At 38.5% G+C, this 15904-nt stretch overlaps 3 protein-coding genes across 25 annotated transcripts in view; 1 reads left to right on the forward strand and 2 right to left on the reverse strand.

Annotated features, from left to right (window-relative positions):
• LOC103708494 (putative serine protease EDA2) overlaps window positions 1–2272 on the reverse strand; it is a 36720-nt gene extending 34448 nt beyond the window's left edge. For 15 of the 23 annotated variants that reach the window (XR_016399913.1, XR_015976464.2, XR_015976465.2 and 12 more), the window contains exons 1-2: window positions 1829–2272; window positions 1317–1439 (exon numbers count right to left, since the gene is read on the reverse strand). Coding sequence is in view for 17 of the 23 variants with exons in the window: in XM_088718613.2 (XP_088574739.2) it covers window positions 1317–1439; window positions 1829–1984 (279 nt within the window). In the remaining 6 variants the exon portion in view is untranslated. The remainder of the gene's footprint in view (window positions 1–1316; window positions 1440–1828) is intronic. The other 8 variants (XR_015976462.2, XR_015976461.2, XM_039121259.3 and 5 more) reach the window with 6 other exon arrangements.
• A 4169-nt stretch (window positions 2273–6441) lies between these two features.
• Window positions 6442–12368, forward strand: LOC103708496 (uncharacterized). The gene is made up of 4 exons (XM_008793447.6): window positions 6442–7380; window positions 7477–7708; window positions 8735–8811; window positions 12072–12368. The coding sequence occupies exons 1-4, from the start codon at window positions 6661–6663 to the stop codon at window positions 12156–12158; spliced, it is 1116 nt and encodes a 371-aa protein (XP_008791669.4). The 5' UTR covers window positions 6442–6660; the 3' UTR covers window positions 12159–12368.
• NDHM (subunit NDH-M of NAD(P)H:plastoquinone dehydrogenase complex) lies at window positions 12145–15487 on the reverse strand. Its single transcript, XM_008793446.5, has 2 exons — window positions 14977–15487; window positions 12145–12537 (listed from the first exon to the last, which is right to left on the reverse strand). The coding sequence occupies exons 1-2, from the start codon at window positions 15448–15450 to the stop codon at window positions 12361–12363; spliced, it is 651 nt and encodes a 216-aa protein (XP_008791668.3). The 5' UTR covers window positions 15451–15487; the 3' UTR covers window positions 12145–12360.
• Between the last annotated feature and the right edge of the window lie 417 nt (window positions 15488–15904).

Below are 15904 nucleotides of genomic sequence, written 5' to 3' on the forward strand. Positions count from 1 at the left end.
CTGAATTTTAAGATTATGGATTTTGGTATTTAAATTTGGATTTAGACTCTTTGATCAAGCACTTATTTATTTATTTAATGGATGAAGAATTTTGATCCTTTTGTTATTTTTATTTGACATGGATTTGTATACAGATTATAATTGTTGGCTTCGTATTACCATGGGCGATACCCTCGATAGCATGGCCCTGTTATGTCTCAAACTTGGGGCATGACAGAAGGTTATGATGGCAATATTCGTGCTAACAGTACTAAGCACTTAGGCTTCGGTTAACACAAAATGGTTTGAACTTGGGGCATTCATGGCATGAGGCAAAATGGAGACATCTAAACACTTAGGCTTCGGTTAACACAAATGGTTTGAATTGACAAAGAGGTATCGATCATCAACCCAAAGAATTGTTTTATTCATCAAACATGTCATATCATATCAGCTAAGGCCAGCTTGACTCAAAACCTGAATGCCTTGAGGAAACTGGACCCATCAATCTACATAATTTGCACCATTATCTATTTACTAGGCTAACATCAGATAGAATCATGGCCAATGCATTGTCTCCTCTTTACGCAATAGGCCAAAACAATGGATAAACTTAAAAATTATCCCCTCTATATTCCATAGGACAAAACTACAGATAAACTTATAAATTTTCTTTCAACACGCTTTCTCCTTTACCCTTTTCAAGAAAGATTGAGTCTCTCTCTCTCTCTTCCCTCTTTCCATTCACAAAATTAATTGTAGGTCAACCATAGTTAAGGACTCCATCTGCCTTTCTCTGCGGTAAGTCCATCCAGTGGGGTGTAGTCTATCACAATTTATAAAGGACGTGCTATTGCATCTGATTCTAACCCAGACATCTGCAAACCTAGATCTAGACTGAAAATCACTTCATCTGTACACTTATCTAGCAGTTTATAGCAGCACCAAATGCAGGATACTTGTATTTACCCTTTCGCAGGAATTAGAAGCAAGAAACATGTGAAGTCGAGGATTTTTACCATTAATAAGATGGTAAAAGACAAATGACAAAATCACATATTCTAGAAGGGCGTAGATGAGTCATCTGAATTAAATAAAAACAGTTAAAGAATTAGAATCATGTCAAGCCATTGTCAATGCCTTTGATCAGTTCCGGACACCTTGCTTTCGATCTCCATGTTTCATCACTTTACACTAACGTGCCAGCCACAGACCAAAGTAGCACAGATAGCAGTTCACGATGCTATAACACGTAAGAGATTTACGCATATTTATCAGAACTAAGAGAAGTCTAGCGTCAAAGAGAGCAAGGAAATGATCAAACACACAATACTTACAGATATATAATCATCAACAATCCCATTGCAGGCAGATTCGCCACATATTTTAAGGAATATGGGTCCACCATCCTGATAGTAATCAAGAAATTCATAAAACCGCTGCTTGAATTGACGATGGTCCTGCATAGTCCAATAATAAAACATTCTATCCGTTAAGCCTTGATGAAAAAGAATATAAGAAAGATATTTAATAAAGTACATATAAGTTGTCAATTGACAGCACGCAGAAATCATGGTTTCCCATCTTACATGTCAGATCCAACATAGGTTCATCGTTGATCATTTCAGCTTTGAATTAATGGACCCAATGGGAAAAAAGGAAAGAAAATAATACAGACAGACCAGGTACCAGACCGGTATAATATCCGGTACCAAGATTGTGAACCTTGAAATCTCTCACAAGAGAAACAAGAAACCAATCAAGAATCATGCCCTAACGATCGGTAAGCAGAGCAAACCAAATTAAGAAATTAAAGATGGAGAAGAGAGAAGGGAAAGAGAAACTTAACAATTGGGGAGAAGTGATCGAGGGTCTGATTGAACCAGTGCTCTTCTGTGGTGAGGTAGGCGCTGCTGCCCAGGTGCAGGTGGAGACGCCGAGACTCCGCGGCCGAGAGGAGAAGGAGGTGGAGGAGGAGGGAGAGGAATCCGGCGAGGGCCTTCATCTCCTCTCCTCGGGTTCCGGGAAGAGATATGGATCAGCGGGTTCGCGGATGACGGTTCTCGTTTGGTCGCCGAGACACGATCCTCTCCCGGTTTCATGCGCCACCGGACACTACGGCGATCGGGACTCGGACAGGACCCTTAATGGCGGGGTCCACCTTCGGCGTGCGCTAACGAGTGGCCCAGATGTCGTTCTATAGCGGGGATGTGGTCAGGAAACGTGGGTCCCGCCCGGCGAGGACTTGGTTCTGAGTTGGGGTTTTTCGCGCGTGGACAGCTTCTTCTTCTTCTTCTTCTTCTTCTTCTTCTTCTTCTTTTTTTTTTTTTTTTTTTTTTTTTTTTTTTTTTTTTTTTTTTTTTTTTTTTTTTTTTTTTTTTTTTTTTTTTTTTTTTTGCTAAAGCGGGAGATTCATACATGGCGGGTACGAATACACCCTATAGAGTCAGAATACAAAATGGCCCGAAAAGCGCTGGGCATATCTCTCTCCCCAACCCAAAGGGTACCACCCGAGTGGCATGCTACATACGATGCGACCCAGTCGGCCGCCCCATTAGCCTCCCGATACACATGCCTAGCCTGTAATATCACTCCCTCCCTCGCCAACATCCAGATGTCACGAAGTAAGGGATGGTCCCCACCAAGACTACTCGGGCCCCTACGGATCCAGCTGACCACTGTAGCAGAGTCACCCTCGAGCAGGATCGAGCTCGCGTGGAGCACCCGCCGCGCGTAGGACAGACCCATCCAGGCCGCGCACAGCTCTGCCCCTGGAACTGAAGTATCAAAAATCTGCCGCCGCGCGTGGACAGCTTTCGAGACGCGGAAAATACCCTATTTGCTGTCAGCTCTGTCCCAAATTCCCAGCGTTAGTTAGACGAATTTTACCCGATCCGTAGTATATTTGAAGCAGGTGCCTATAATAGTAAAACCCACTCTGAATTCAACCTAAATGTATGTCTCTTTATAGATCTTCTTCCTATACTTTGCCCTAATCGCCTTACTCATCAGAAAAATTGAACATATGAAATATTACATTTCATGATGTTTAGTTATTTATTTATTTATTAATTACTTTTCTTAATTTAAAAATACTTGACTTTCTAACAAATAATATTTTTATTTTGTTATGTTCATATCATTGTTCAAAATTTGCTTTGTTTTATTTTTTTTTGTATTGGATTTTTATTTTGTTTAACGTTACGTGGCCTACTAAGGTTTAATTTTTATATTAATTTTTAGAGCAAATTATATAAAAAAAATTGAGATTAGGAATAAATTATATTTACACCTAATAACATTAAAAATCTATGCTTATCCCTTTGAGGTTTATTTTTATCCAATTTTTTAAATCATAACTTAACAGAATATTAGTTAGACCATTATCTTGTAATAGGACCCAAGTGCTATGTCAGAAAAAATTTTAAAATGACCAAAATAATCTTACAAAAATCTTTCTAAGGTTTACGTTTATTATACTTATACCCATTATTTTATAAAACCTCCCGCTACACCCAGTTAAATTTACAGCGTTAGTGAAACTATTTATCTATTGTAAAAAGTCAAAATTATCCCAATAAGAAAATAAGGCTCCTCTTTCACTGTTCTGATTCTCCGATCTATTCGAAGTTTTCCATCTTTAAGAGTTTTTTTCTCTTCAAGATTAAGTGACTAAGATTTCTCTCTTGCTTCGCCACCCCACCATGAGTATCCCTTCCCAACAAGCGACCTACAATAAGTTTTCTTCCCAACCGGCATCCGGCGACGAGTATCCTTTTGGATCAGATTTTGTTTTCGCTTTTCCGCCCAACAAGTCATACAGATCATAGATGTCGAGTATCATTTGTTAATTCTGAGTTTTACTTGTCAAAAGAATCCAAATCAGTATGTGCATAAAAACTCTTTTTTTGGAGAGTACATCAGTTGTATTTCCATAGCTTAGCTTGGACTATGAATAGTCTGGCTTAAACGACAAAACTCTTGACACTAGTTTCATACAACAGAAAATTTTAGAAGCATCCATTTGCTTAAAAAATCTAGATTGCTTTTTTTTTTGGCACATAGCTCGTTTCTAGCAATTCATCAAACTCTAAACTCATGGCACCTCTTGGCTGTAGATGTTACATCACTTAAGGCTAATTTATCATTTTCTAAATTTTTTTTTTGATGTAACATTTAAGTCCTATTTAAGTTAACGAGTTGGCTAGCATTCTGTTATAGATGAAAGTGTTGGATAAAAATAAACTTCAGAGGGATAAGTATAGATATTTTAAAAGCCACACACATGACAAACCTCATCTAAACACACAAGAGGTCTAAGGTTTCCAAGCGACCCAGTGACGTGGGCATCTCACCTTCTCACCTTTGTTCATTTGAAGCTTATTTTTTTAGAAAAAACTTTTATTTTATTTATATTATTCTAGAAAGAAATGGAATAAATATTAGTGTTTAATCTGTTCATGTGCTATCTCTCTTCATCTCATTTTCCAAATTTTGTCGGAGTTTTATCTTTACTCCAGCATCTCTAAGGCTTTCATCTCCTTGCTAGAGTTCTTTGCTGACCCCTTGGAGTGCAGTAGGTTCTTGAATCCTTTTGTCATGACCTTAGAATTCCATGTGTAAGTTTTGACGGAGGCATCTTTTACCATTGGTATATTGAGAGATAATTGGTTCTTCATGGTGAGCAATTTTTCATAGGAAGAATGGGATGGGAATAACCCAGCTATTCTCAGCGAGTAGCATCGACAATGATTTATTCACAAACCTGTATGAAAATTGGTGTGAAGATGATTGCATACTTAAAGAACATCTACAGGATAGAGACATCATTTCTTTAACTTTATATGAAAATCCAGTAAGGTCTTGTTGTCTTATTTTGATCCTTAAACATGTTCCAAAGCGATGCTCCGGCAAAGACAAACTCTGATATGAACTCAACTTCTTTACTCTCTCTCTGAAAAAAAATGAAACAAATATGAAAAGCAATGAAGTTGGATGGATGGGCATGAGGTTAAGATACCCACATTACTAAGTCATCCAGAAATGTTTCTCAAACCCCTATCAGCTATGAACGAGGCATGGCATGCGAATTTCCGATAACTAGGACTATGTTAGTATGTCATACAATTTTCTAACATAACCTGCTCCCTAAACTTAGTTGGAATTATTGCAATATATTTCGGTGTATGTCATTTACCTCGGTCTATCATACCAATACCTGCCAAACAAGTCTAATTTAGAAAGTCAAACCATTGACCGGCAACAATTCAATCTAGCCCTGGATAACAGTTAGCAGTGTAATCCTTTAGTTACCCACGAACATAGGATGCTAACTACTTTATCTCATCTCATTTGATTAAAAGGTGTCCAAAAATATCTTGATTGAGCAAAATTATTCTAAAAAGAGAAAGATATAAAAGTCTTCTAACAAAGTGGCCATCATGGTGCCAAATGAAGCAGGGTGCTATGTAGCTATAAGATGGGGATAGGCGCAATATATCTGTACACAAATTTAGAGTTAATTAGGGTTTTCAAAGTCGAGAATCCCTTTACCGAGGAAGAAATTTGAAGAATCTTGAATATCTTAGTAGGAGCCCAATACCGAGAATCTCTTTTTGTTTCTGTTGGTGATGGATCCTTAAAGGGGTATTATTGTTATTTTAATATATACGGTTAACTTAATTAGGACCCAAGGATCCTTGGTTCACAGAGAAGAGAAGGTTTAGAATTGCAAAAAAAAAAATAGATAAAATTATATGGACCGATTTACAGTAGATATAAGAAAAGATTTAATATGTACAGTGGAAAAAATATAGGACATGATATGTTAAAAATAAAAATTAATATTATTATTTTATCAATTTACCCAAAAAAATAAAAAAAGTGTTGGGAAGAGAAAGATTGGCTGCCCCTACATTTGAAGGAGTCCAGACCGGTAGCAGCAGGAGGGCAGCGCACCTTCGAGACTTCAGTTCTTGGAGTGGAACTCAAAGCTGCATGGGAGGGAGTCTCCTACGTAAAACGAGTTCTAGAGACAGGACGCATCATCCTGGAGGGTGACTCAGTAGAGGTGATTGAGCGAATTTTATAGTTGAGGGTGTTTGATCATCCGCTTCTAGATGACATCCAAAGGCTGCTGAAAGAGTGTGATGCCTACCATGCATGTGTTCTAGAAAGTGAATCGAGCTGCTGCTTGGGTTGTCTCCTTTGCTGCTTACCATTCTGCAAAGATTTTCTGGACCTGCTTTGTATCTGTTCCTCCATTTTTATGGAGTATTTTGTCATTTAAGTTTGATGGTAATGCACACGCGAGACTAGTATAAGCTGCTGGTGTACCAAAAAAAATAAAAGAGAGAGAGAGAGAGAGTTAATAAAAAAAATAAAAAGGAAAAGAAAAGAAACGACGAGAGAGAGAGAGATAATAAAAAAATAAAAAGGAAAAGAAAAGAAACGACGGCTTTTACGGTTCTACCAAGCTGCCAGCAAGCGATGCCGGCTCCAAAGTTTCCCAAACCTACTCTTCAAGGGAAACCGAAAACCGTGCCTATTGCAGCTCTCTCCTTTCACCCTTGAACCTGTTCTCCCCTCGCCTTGCCGAGCTATTCGCCTATCGTTCCAAGAATAAAAACCCTAAACCCTAATCACCAATTCTCCCACCACCAGCAAAAGAAAGAATCCTCGATGGGACCTACATCGGCGAAGAATAATCGCTGGTTGGAGGCGAGCAGTAGAAAGAAGCGCCTCCGATCGGCGACTCTCCTCCTTTCTTCCCCCAGTCCTCCCTCCGCGAAAACCCCAGCCATTGCCGCAAATAATTCCTCCCAAACCCTCAATCCAGAGGTCTTCGATGTCGCAGAGGCCGACGTCGACGCCGAGTACAAGCTCTTCTTGGAGCACCTCAGAGTCGACGGCAAATCGTACGTCTTCGAGATGGTGATCGGCGGCGGCTCCGGGCCGCCATTGCGTCTGAAATACGAAGAGGACGACGATGACAGCGAGGTCATCCAGTCCCGCTCCCCGGGCAGCCGAGGCAGCGTCTCCAGCGCCGCGAGATCCTTTGCTGGCAGGAAGAGGCTCAAGGGACAGAATTCGAAGCTGAAGTTGAGCGAAGTCTTCGCCCCTTGTTCTCTCGTTGCCGCCGAATGGGAAGATGGGTCGATGGTTGATGAGAATTACCAGAAATTCCTGAGCCACGTCAGGGTGTACAATGGCTCGATGATTCTTGAATTGGACAACAATGTGGTTGTGAGGTATGAAGAAGAAGTAGACGAAGAAGAAGCTGGGGAAGAACGAGTAGAACAATTGCTGCCTGCAACCGAAGATTTGGGAAAGAGCAACGTGGTTTCCGTTTCAATGGAGTTGCAGCCATATGATGCTTCTCTCCAGCTTTCTGATACTTGTGTCAGTATTTTCATTCTTTTAGTCTAAGTTAAAGAACTTTAACCATTTGCAATTCTTGTAAGCTGGTTCCCGTTGGTTTTTCTTATGGAGGTGCAGGCAACTGAAGAAGGTTGCTGTTCTGTGGAGACTGTCAGTTGTGGAATACCAGCTTCGTTTGAAATCAGGCTTATGAGTATTCTCCAGCAGCCTTTCGATCAGAAAGAATATGATAAGCTGATGGAGATGGCAACTGTGCGTACGCCAAAGATGAGATCGAAGGAATTGCGTAACGAGACCAAAATTTATCCTACAAAGGAACTAGGCTTGTCATATCTTGAGTATTTCCCTGGTAAGTGGAGAAAAATGCATCTCTCTAGCAGGTTTGCTTCCCCCCTCAAAAAGTTGTCGTTTGCTGTGCTCAACATGGTTGTAGGCTTTTTCTTTATACTTTTTTAGCATAGAACTTCCTGATGGGCCATACAGTCTTGATTCTTGAGCGATAAATTACCTATATTATAAATGTAATAAATGCCGGTATGGAAAATGCTCGGTTTAACTATTTACTTTTTCCCTCGATCTTAGCTCTATGTAACTAAGATTCAAGATTTTCATCTCGGTCGATATCTCAGTTAAAACACATGTTTCCATTGGTATTAGGCACCACCCAGACGATATATATGGGATTAGATCCTTGTTATCCTAGCTGATATTAATGCATATCCTGAGGTATTGGGTGATATCATATTAATATCTCAGCCGAGATTTTCTAATTTTTCAGAAAACTATTTTATATGATTTTTAGTTAATAATATTAAAACTAATGCCTAGTGGAGTAGGTAAGCTTAATTTTACCATACTTGTTGATATTTCGATGTCTCTGTTTTGTTATATCAGCCAAAATCTTGCAATATCTCAGTTGCTTTCAATTTTTTCCCACCTTCTATCTTAGCTGAGATATTGCTCACCCAGATGACCGATATCTCAATCTTTTAGAAACCTTGATCAAACTTTAAGTTGCATGTGCAGCATATGTACCCGTGCTTATTCCAACGATTGCATTAGTGCCTAAGCGATTTAGGCCACATCTCCAGTGTTATCCACATGCACATTACCATGCCACTTGATTTCAGTTGTACATTACGTATACCTATTCTTTTCATATTCACTTATCAAAACTGGCCATGCATTTAGTCATTTCTTTAATTACATTTCAAAACTAAATTTTTGTGCATGCGAACAAGTTATCATTTGGTCTCTTATAGTCGTGAAAGGAATTGTGCTGCCTTTTTTCTTTAATTGTTACTTACATGGCATGCTTGTCTTATCAACTCTTACATGGATGATGAATATAAAAATTGCTGTATCTCCAATCCAGAGCTTGCGAGGCGGATGGAAAACAAAGATTGTCATGAGCGGTTGGATCTCTTGCGTGGGTTCTTCTTCTGGTTACAGGTAAACTTTTCACTTCTTGTTGCATTCCTTGTCTTCCTGTAATTGAATTCAAATTAACTTTTGATTTTACATATATATCCATCAATGGTCGCAATGCTATTCACGTTATTTGATGTACTTTTGTCCACTATTAAAATCATTTTATCAAAAAGTTACTTGCATTCTATTCAAGATTTCTGGTTATCAGAAAGTTCTTGGCAACTACCTTGGAGCCCACTCAATCTTATTTCCTTTTTTTAGCCAAGACTTATAAAGTGGACGCCTAAGTATCAAAATGCAGTCTAGGTAACCATTGGCAAGGATAGCAGAAGATAGAAATTGTATCCAATGCATTTTCTGTTAGAACTCATGCAAAGAAAATTTAATCTTATCCTTCTTGTAACTGCCTAAAATTATTTCCAGCTGCAAAGTTCCATGAAAATACTTGTCTTCTTGGTTTTATTCTGAACCAAGACTCACTTGGAGAAGACATCGATCCATATCCATTATATATTTGGGCAGATAAGCGAAGTGGTAACTTTAGCGTTCCTATCACTACATATATGGTAATTAATTATGGAGCTGCGGTGGTCAAGGTTTTAAATCTCAGTATTGGAACCCATATTAGTTGGGTGCTAGTCCGGCTAGTGCCAGTATGGACTGGTACAGATCAGTATCAAAAGAAAACAAAGGAAAGGATCTTATCTTTTGACTCAGCATGAGTACTGCACTGGAATGGTATTGACATGTGCTGATCAGTACTGTTCAGTACTAGTAAGTGCCAAGCACTATCCCCCAGTTCAGTCCAGTTCTCCCAGATCCAAGTATCAATCAGCATTGTGGTTGTCGGTCGTTCACCAGTCCAATTCATTATCGCTGGTACAGATAATACTAGAATTCTTGGCGGTGGTAGTATAATCATCAGTATAAACAAAAAAGAGCACATTGGTAGTGCTAGGTGATGGCTTATGTGTTTGAGAGGAGGATAGGTGAGGTTTTATGCCCGTATTTATGCCCAAAGGAGCATGGTTCTGAAATATGGGAATAAAGTAGAATTAGACATCGGAGTAGGAAGAATTCTTTAAGGGATACAGTAGGAAAGGTGCATCTATCATGAAAGGGAAACAGCTCCAAAGCTCACCAAAAAGTGTAAAAATACGAACGCTAGAATGAGTAGAGACCACTGTCTCAAGAATATGATGATCTTCATCTCAGTTAGATCATTTTTACTGGGAACTTGGCTTCATAAAGATTCTAGAATTTTTTCAAAATAGTGGGTAATATAATAATTGCAAAGCTTTGATAAATGAAAGGGAAAACTAGAGCAAGTCAGCATATGATATGAAAATGAAGAAAAAAGTTATTAAGAAAATGAATTTAAATTCAACTTAGAAATTTCAAAATGTACTAGAATACCTCAGGCTGAGTCATTCATGAGCATAAATGATAGTTTTTTTTTTAATGTTATGAGAGCTATCTTTTAATGCTGTCTTGTTGAACAAATATTGGATTTCGTCTCTTATTGTCATAATTGAATATTTGTTTCTGGACTTAGGTTTATATGATGCATTTTCCCCTTCCCCTGGCCCAGAAGAATCTGGGCAGCACTGCCGAATGTTTTCTTGAAAATTAAATACTTTACACATGATGTGGCAACTGCATGGCTATCCCACTGGCTTCTTAACTAGATGTCTGAAGCTGGCAGTAAATTGCAGTCTAGTTCCCAATTACTTTGAAATTATGTTATAGCCAAACTAACATATAGTGGAACTAGTGGTTAAAGAAGAAACTGTATAAAGATCTGATATCATTACTTCCATATTTAGTTAAAAAGAATGATGCACATTAAAAAGAATGATATAAACAAAAATTAAGACTATTCTAGGCTTTTAACAATATAATTGTGGACCCTGTTTGTTGAAGTTATATATGAAATTATCTACAGGTATGAACCCTTTAATCAATAAAATCAAATGAGTTTGAAGTCATATTCTTTTTCATGAGAAAAAGATCAGCAAGAAGGGAAACATGGTTATAAAGGGTATAATGAACTCACTTCATTGTAACTTCTGTTGTCAAGGGCCCTTTTCCCCTTTAAAATGGCATAATCTAGCACAGCAAAGGACACTGTTGGAAAGATCAAGGTCATAGGTCTGGCCAATATTTTTATATGCAGCGTGTTGGGAGGCCTAGGTGAAACTTAAGATTGCCACTTAATTTTCTTGTTTCACATTGCTCCTGATTGTAGGTTAATCGATCCACCTACAGGGGAAGCAATTATGTGCTTGAATTGGGAGGTGACAAATATATAAATTTTGCACTTACTTTATGGTTGTACTGTTGGTTTCGCCCTATTTATTTCCTTGAATTCTTTGGTTTTCCATACTATCTTTTCATAGAAAGTATGCTCTTTCTTTTCATATTTAGATATTTAACATATCCAATATTGCCTTACTGCCTTTTTAGATCCTCCACTTACTGGTTATGAGTATTTAAAAGAAATATAACATGAAATTGAAACACTATGGCATATTCACCAAAATGCTCCCCATGATGAAGTGAGAGAGAGGCTATGTGTGTCAATGATCTGGTATCGCATCCATGTCCTAGAAATCTAAAACAATACAGGCACCTATATGTCCTTCTATACAGTAATTTTGGTCCATCTCAGCTATGTGTAATAAATGTTCGGATTTGGATAGCTGTTTTTACTAAAAGTTGCTTCAATCCTGTAATCTTGATTTGACGTCATTGTATCTTTCTTGCCTTATATTTCCACAGAAAGATGTCTCACCATGTCTGTTGTAAGCTGAAATTGGTTTAATTCTACGACTCATAACTGAACTCTGTAGAATACTAGAATGGCTCAAGGAGTCTCAGATATAATTGCCGTAAAAAAGGCTAAATTTCAGAAAGTCAAGGCTACCATGCATTTTTTAAATTAGGTCTCAGGTTTAAATTAATCATGGGTCATGCATTTTTGGAAGTTCCTATGTGTTCTGTACCATTTTTCTTTTTTGATACTAAAAATTGAAGAAGGATAGTTCAGCTAGAAAATTGTTGGCTCTGCAACAATTGCTGGTAAGATATCTTGTTTGTAACAAGGTATAGTATTACATCATCGTGTCATCAACATATGGTTATAATTGGGCTTTAGAATTATTCGATTGAGTCTAGGTAATGTTAGTGTGTGCTTCTGCTGTTTTTGGAATTAATTTATTCCCGAAAGTTTAGGAGGTGCTTTAGCTGCTATAATTTGTGATATTATTTCTCTTTTGCAGAATGTTGGACATGATGGAGCATACATGCCATGGTTGAAAGTCAAGGAGAAAATGCCCCCACTGCAAATTGAAATGTCTGAAAAATGATTTGGAAATCCTCTTCATTATCTTGCTCTGTAAATATTTGAGGTGCATAGTAAAGCATCTACTGTACACATGAGTCTTTGATTCATGAATGTAATGCTCAATCTGCAATCTTGTGGCACATCATGGTTGCTAAAGTTCATAACTGCATGGTACACACTTAGATTATATCAGAACCAACCTAAACTATTTAGTTGTTTGCCTGTTACTTTACATTTTGAATCTGGCTGCTGTTGAATTTCATCCGGGGCTTTCCCATGCTGAAGTTCAGGACCCTGGCGTTCATGTTGTACTTGATCTCCCCATCATAAAGCAATTTGCGGATGTAGTGCTCAATATCTGAACCAATTAAGCGAAGTGTGTACTCTGAAAGTGGAGCACCCTATTATGCACAAAAATCATTTCATTAATTTCACCATAGCAAAACACCAAAATTAACAAAGCATTACAGGAAACAATTATTATGGCCGAGCAACACATGCTAGGTTGTAAGAATGTGATAAAAGTTCTTGCATTTTCCCTTTTTTCCTTTTTCTTTTCCTTTTACATTTCTTCAGAGTGGTTAAGGTAGCAGCAAGACTCTATACACTGCAAAGCATGATCACAGCATGACTGCAGCCTTTAATCAGCCTATTTCTGTTTCCAGTCAGTTTGAATGGGTTTGTTCGTGATCTTCTTTTCTTTTTCTCTTGTGCTTTTGGATCATTTGTACGTATGATGTCCAGTGTGGAATTTATACTTTCACTGATGATAATGGTTCAGCACATGTTATTTGACGATCCTCCTTGGAGTTCTAGCTTGACTGGAATCACTGGATCTTTGGAAATTCTGATTGTACTTTGACGCTCTATGTTTAACTTTGTTTTGACTGTTGGATGTATGCTTTGAAATCATTTCATTGATAATAATGGTTTGGTCCTTATTAGGTGAACCCATGTATGTGTTACATCTTTTCTGGTTGGAGCCATTGGTTCTTTGGGAATTCTGATTGTATAATGTGTTGCTTTGACACAATATGTGTTGCTTTGTATTGACTGTTGGGTGTACACTTTGAGATCATTTATATCATTACAATGTTCTAAAAAAAACAGCACAGAAAAAGATGAGAATATTGGATGTAAGAAGATATGGTAATTGACTGCTTGCTGCTCTTCCTTCTTGCTGTATGATGATGCCCCAAAAGAAGATAGATGGACATGACTCACATTTATGGGCTGTTTTAGTTGCTTGGGGAGCCCATTTGAAATGAGAAGGCCAGCCCCGCAGCAGGGAGATACAGGTTATATTTCTTCTAGAAAAACTAGCCATGGTGACAGATTGGGTTTCCAAAGGCATGGTCATGTTTGTCTTTTTCCCAGGTTGTCCAGATTGTGCAACTATCTTAGCCTCTGAGCCGATCAGATTTGAGTGTTGAAGGATATTGGTTAATTGGAGGTTTGGCTTGGGTCAACGTATGTAGTGGCGGCAATTGCAGTATGCCAACTTTGTAGTAACATAAATCATATTGTGAAGAAAGGCATGATGTACTGGAATCAAGCCCTGAAGTCGAGTCAGAAATGAGCGGAACTTTTAATTGATATCCTGAATCCAAAAAAATATGACTGATGAAACAGCTATACCGTGGAAAATCCTAGGACAAGCACAGTGTAACACATGGTGAACTCAAACTTTGATGAAACAAATTAGAGAGGAACGCCTGTCATATAAGACTTGGAAGAAGAGAGCTAGTTGAAAGAATTGGAAGCAATAAGATCATAGGGCGAGGCTCCCAAGTTCAGAACAGATGCAAAACGAACATACTAATGAGACTAACATTTGCGAACTATTATGAGAAGATCCCTTTTTTTCTCCATTTGTTCATTATAGGATTTGAATCTGGAACTCTGACAAAATTTATGCATGATTCAGTTATTTTTTTGATGTGCAGAACTAGGCAGCCGTATTAAAACTATATGTTGGTGACAAGGTGTCAAACATATCCTACAGAAAATTTCGGTTCTTCATTGCTATTCTTTATGTTTTTTGAGGTGGTGCCATCCAGGTATGTTGAGCTCTTCTTGTTTAAAATCCAAGCTCCAATTCTTGACAAATTCGTTTTCAAACTTCATTAATGTATCTGTGGATGTTCTTCATACCTTAATGATGATGAAACAGTGACTTCCACATACGTGCTAATTTCCAATTATTGTTCCCATTTTCGCCACAATCTTTATCTAACAATCTCATTGTTTCCATCACCTTTCATTCATGCATTCTTCTGATGGATTGACATATAAATTAGATAATAAAACAATGTTGCGAAATTGCTATTTTCATTTATAACATGATTTTTCTCTCCTGCAAAGATGTCGTTTTTGAATTTATATGCTGAAATCATGAGGTCAGTGAGATCTATTAGGACAAAGACTCTGGACAAATTCAAATGAAAATTTTGCATCAGTGAATGAAAAAAGTGGTACATGATCTGCATATAAGGGACGGAGAGCATGCCAAAAGCTTTGGTGTTTTAGTCTTTGAGAGTGGTTATTTGTTCAGTTCAGTCATTTTCCCATTAAAGACTACTTGTTGCTAGTCCTGTACTAATTTTATCTATCATCTCTTCTTACGTGCTTCCTCATCATACAAGACGGCCCAAGATTTTCACACTTCCCATGCAGTTATTCTTAAAGAAAATCAAGTCATCAAAATGTTCATGAAGCTATCATCAGCCTGAAGTTTCTGCTACAAATGAGTACTCATGCATGCCTCGTCACATTCATCAATGGATGATTTCTAGATTAATTTCTTATGTGATCTAAGGAGTATGTAAGATCTTTATTACCTCATAATGATCAACGAGCTCTTGGAAGTATGCATACACCTTCTGGCAGGTCTCATTGGTCCAAACAAACTCGTTGCTCGGGTCGAGGATGAGGGTCAGCTTGTCCATCTGAGTCTGGTCGAAGACATGGGTTATGGGGTCGATGTAGGCCGCGTAGATCCTCACATGGCGGGTGACGCTGCTCAGCCATTGCCCTCCATATTCTCTGCTCATGTTCTTGCTCTTCGCCATCGGCTGTCGTGGCAGCGACTGCATCTGTGGTTGCCCTTTCGGCTGTTGCTGCTGCTGCCTCTGCTGTTCTGGCAGCGTCCCTTGCTGTTCTTGCTGCTGCTTTTCTTCTTCTTGTTCTAGCTGCTGCTGTTCCTGTTGGGCCATGATTGAATGAGGTCTCCTCCCCTTTCCGATCCTCCTGTCAATAACCCTGCCTCTGAGGGACAACCCAGTTGGAGCAAATAAAGAGGCAGTGGTAGCCATAGCTGGTTTTATCTCCTCTCCCTCTATTCATTTCTGGTGTTTATAAACGATGCAAGCTCCATACCACCACACATATCCTATTCTATTATGTGTGGACGAGGTTTTCTATCAGGTGCCTGAAAAGACTTTTGCCCGTTATTTTTGTGGCCATGTGACATTTTTATTTACCCAAGATTAAAACAGAATGAAGTGGGGCTATTCTTTGAACTTTCATTCCAGAACTTTGAACCTAATGGGCTATTCTTTAGCCTGTGAAGCTGTCCCCACTTTAGTTTTGTTATATTTGCGGGCCGCAGGTGATAGCGAAGGCTTAACCACGGATGTGCCCTATGCTTCAGGCTTAGAGGGGACAGCTACCAGGAATTCCATGTCTAGCTCACAAGAAGAGATATCGTATTTAATGATATCTTGGCCTTCCATGGGACCAAGGCTGAGGGTTGATTGCAAATAACAT

Source organism: Phoenix dactylifera, chromosome 3 (genome assembly GCF_051530095.1).
Source record: "Phoenix dactylifera cultivar Ajwa chromosome 3, Ajwa_hap1_PhDact_Kaust_v1.1, whole genome shotgun sequence".
Classification (NCBI taxonomy): Eukaryota; Viridiplantae; Streptophyta; class Magnoliopsida; order Arecales; family Arecaceae; genus Phoenix; species Phoenix dactylifera.

Excerpts from the sequence above, each read along its gene's own strand:
- LOC103708496 (XM_008793447.6), top strand. The coding sequence starts at position 6,661 with ATGGGACCTACATCGGCGAAGAATAATCGCTGGTTGGAGGCGAGCAGT. Across the intron at positions 7,709-8,734 it reads ATATCTTGAGTATTTCCCTG|AGCTTGCGAGGCGGATGGAA; the intron begins GTAAGTGGAGAA and ends TCTCCAATCCAG. Across the intron at positions 8,812-12,071 it reads GGTTCTTCTTCTGGTTACAG|AATGTTGGACATGATGGAGC; the intron begins GTAAACTTTTCA and ends TCTCTTTTGCAG.
- NDHM (XM_008793446.5), bottom strand. The coding sequence starts at position 15,450 with ATGGCTACCACTGCCTCTTTATTTGCTCCAACTGGGTTGTCCCTCAGA. Across the intron at positions 12,538-14,976 it reads AGCTCGTTGATCATTATGAG|GGTGCTCCACTTTCAGAGTA; the intron begins GTAATAAAGATC and ends TGTGCATAATAG.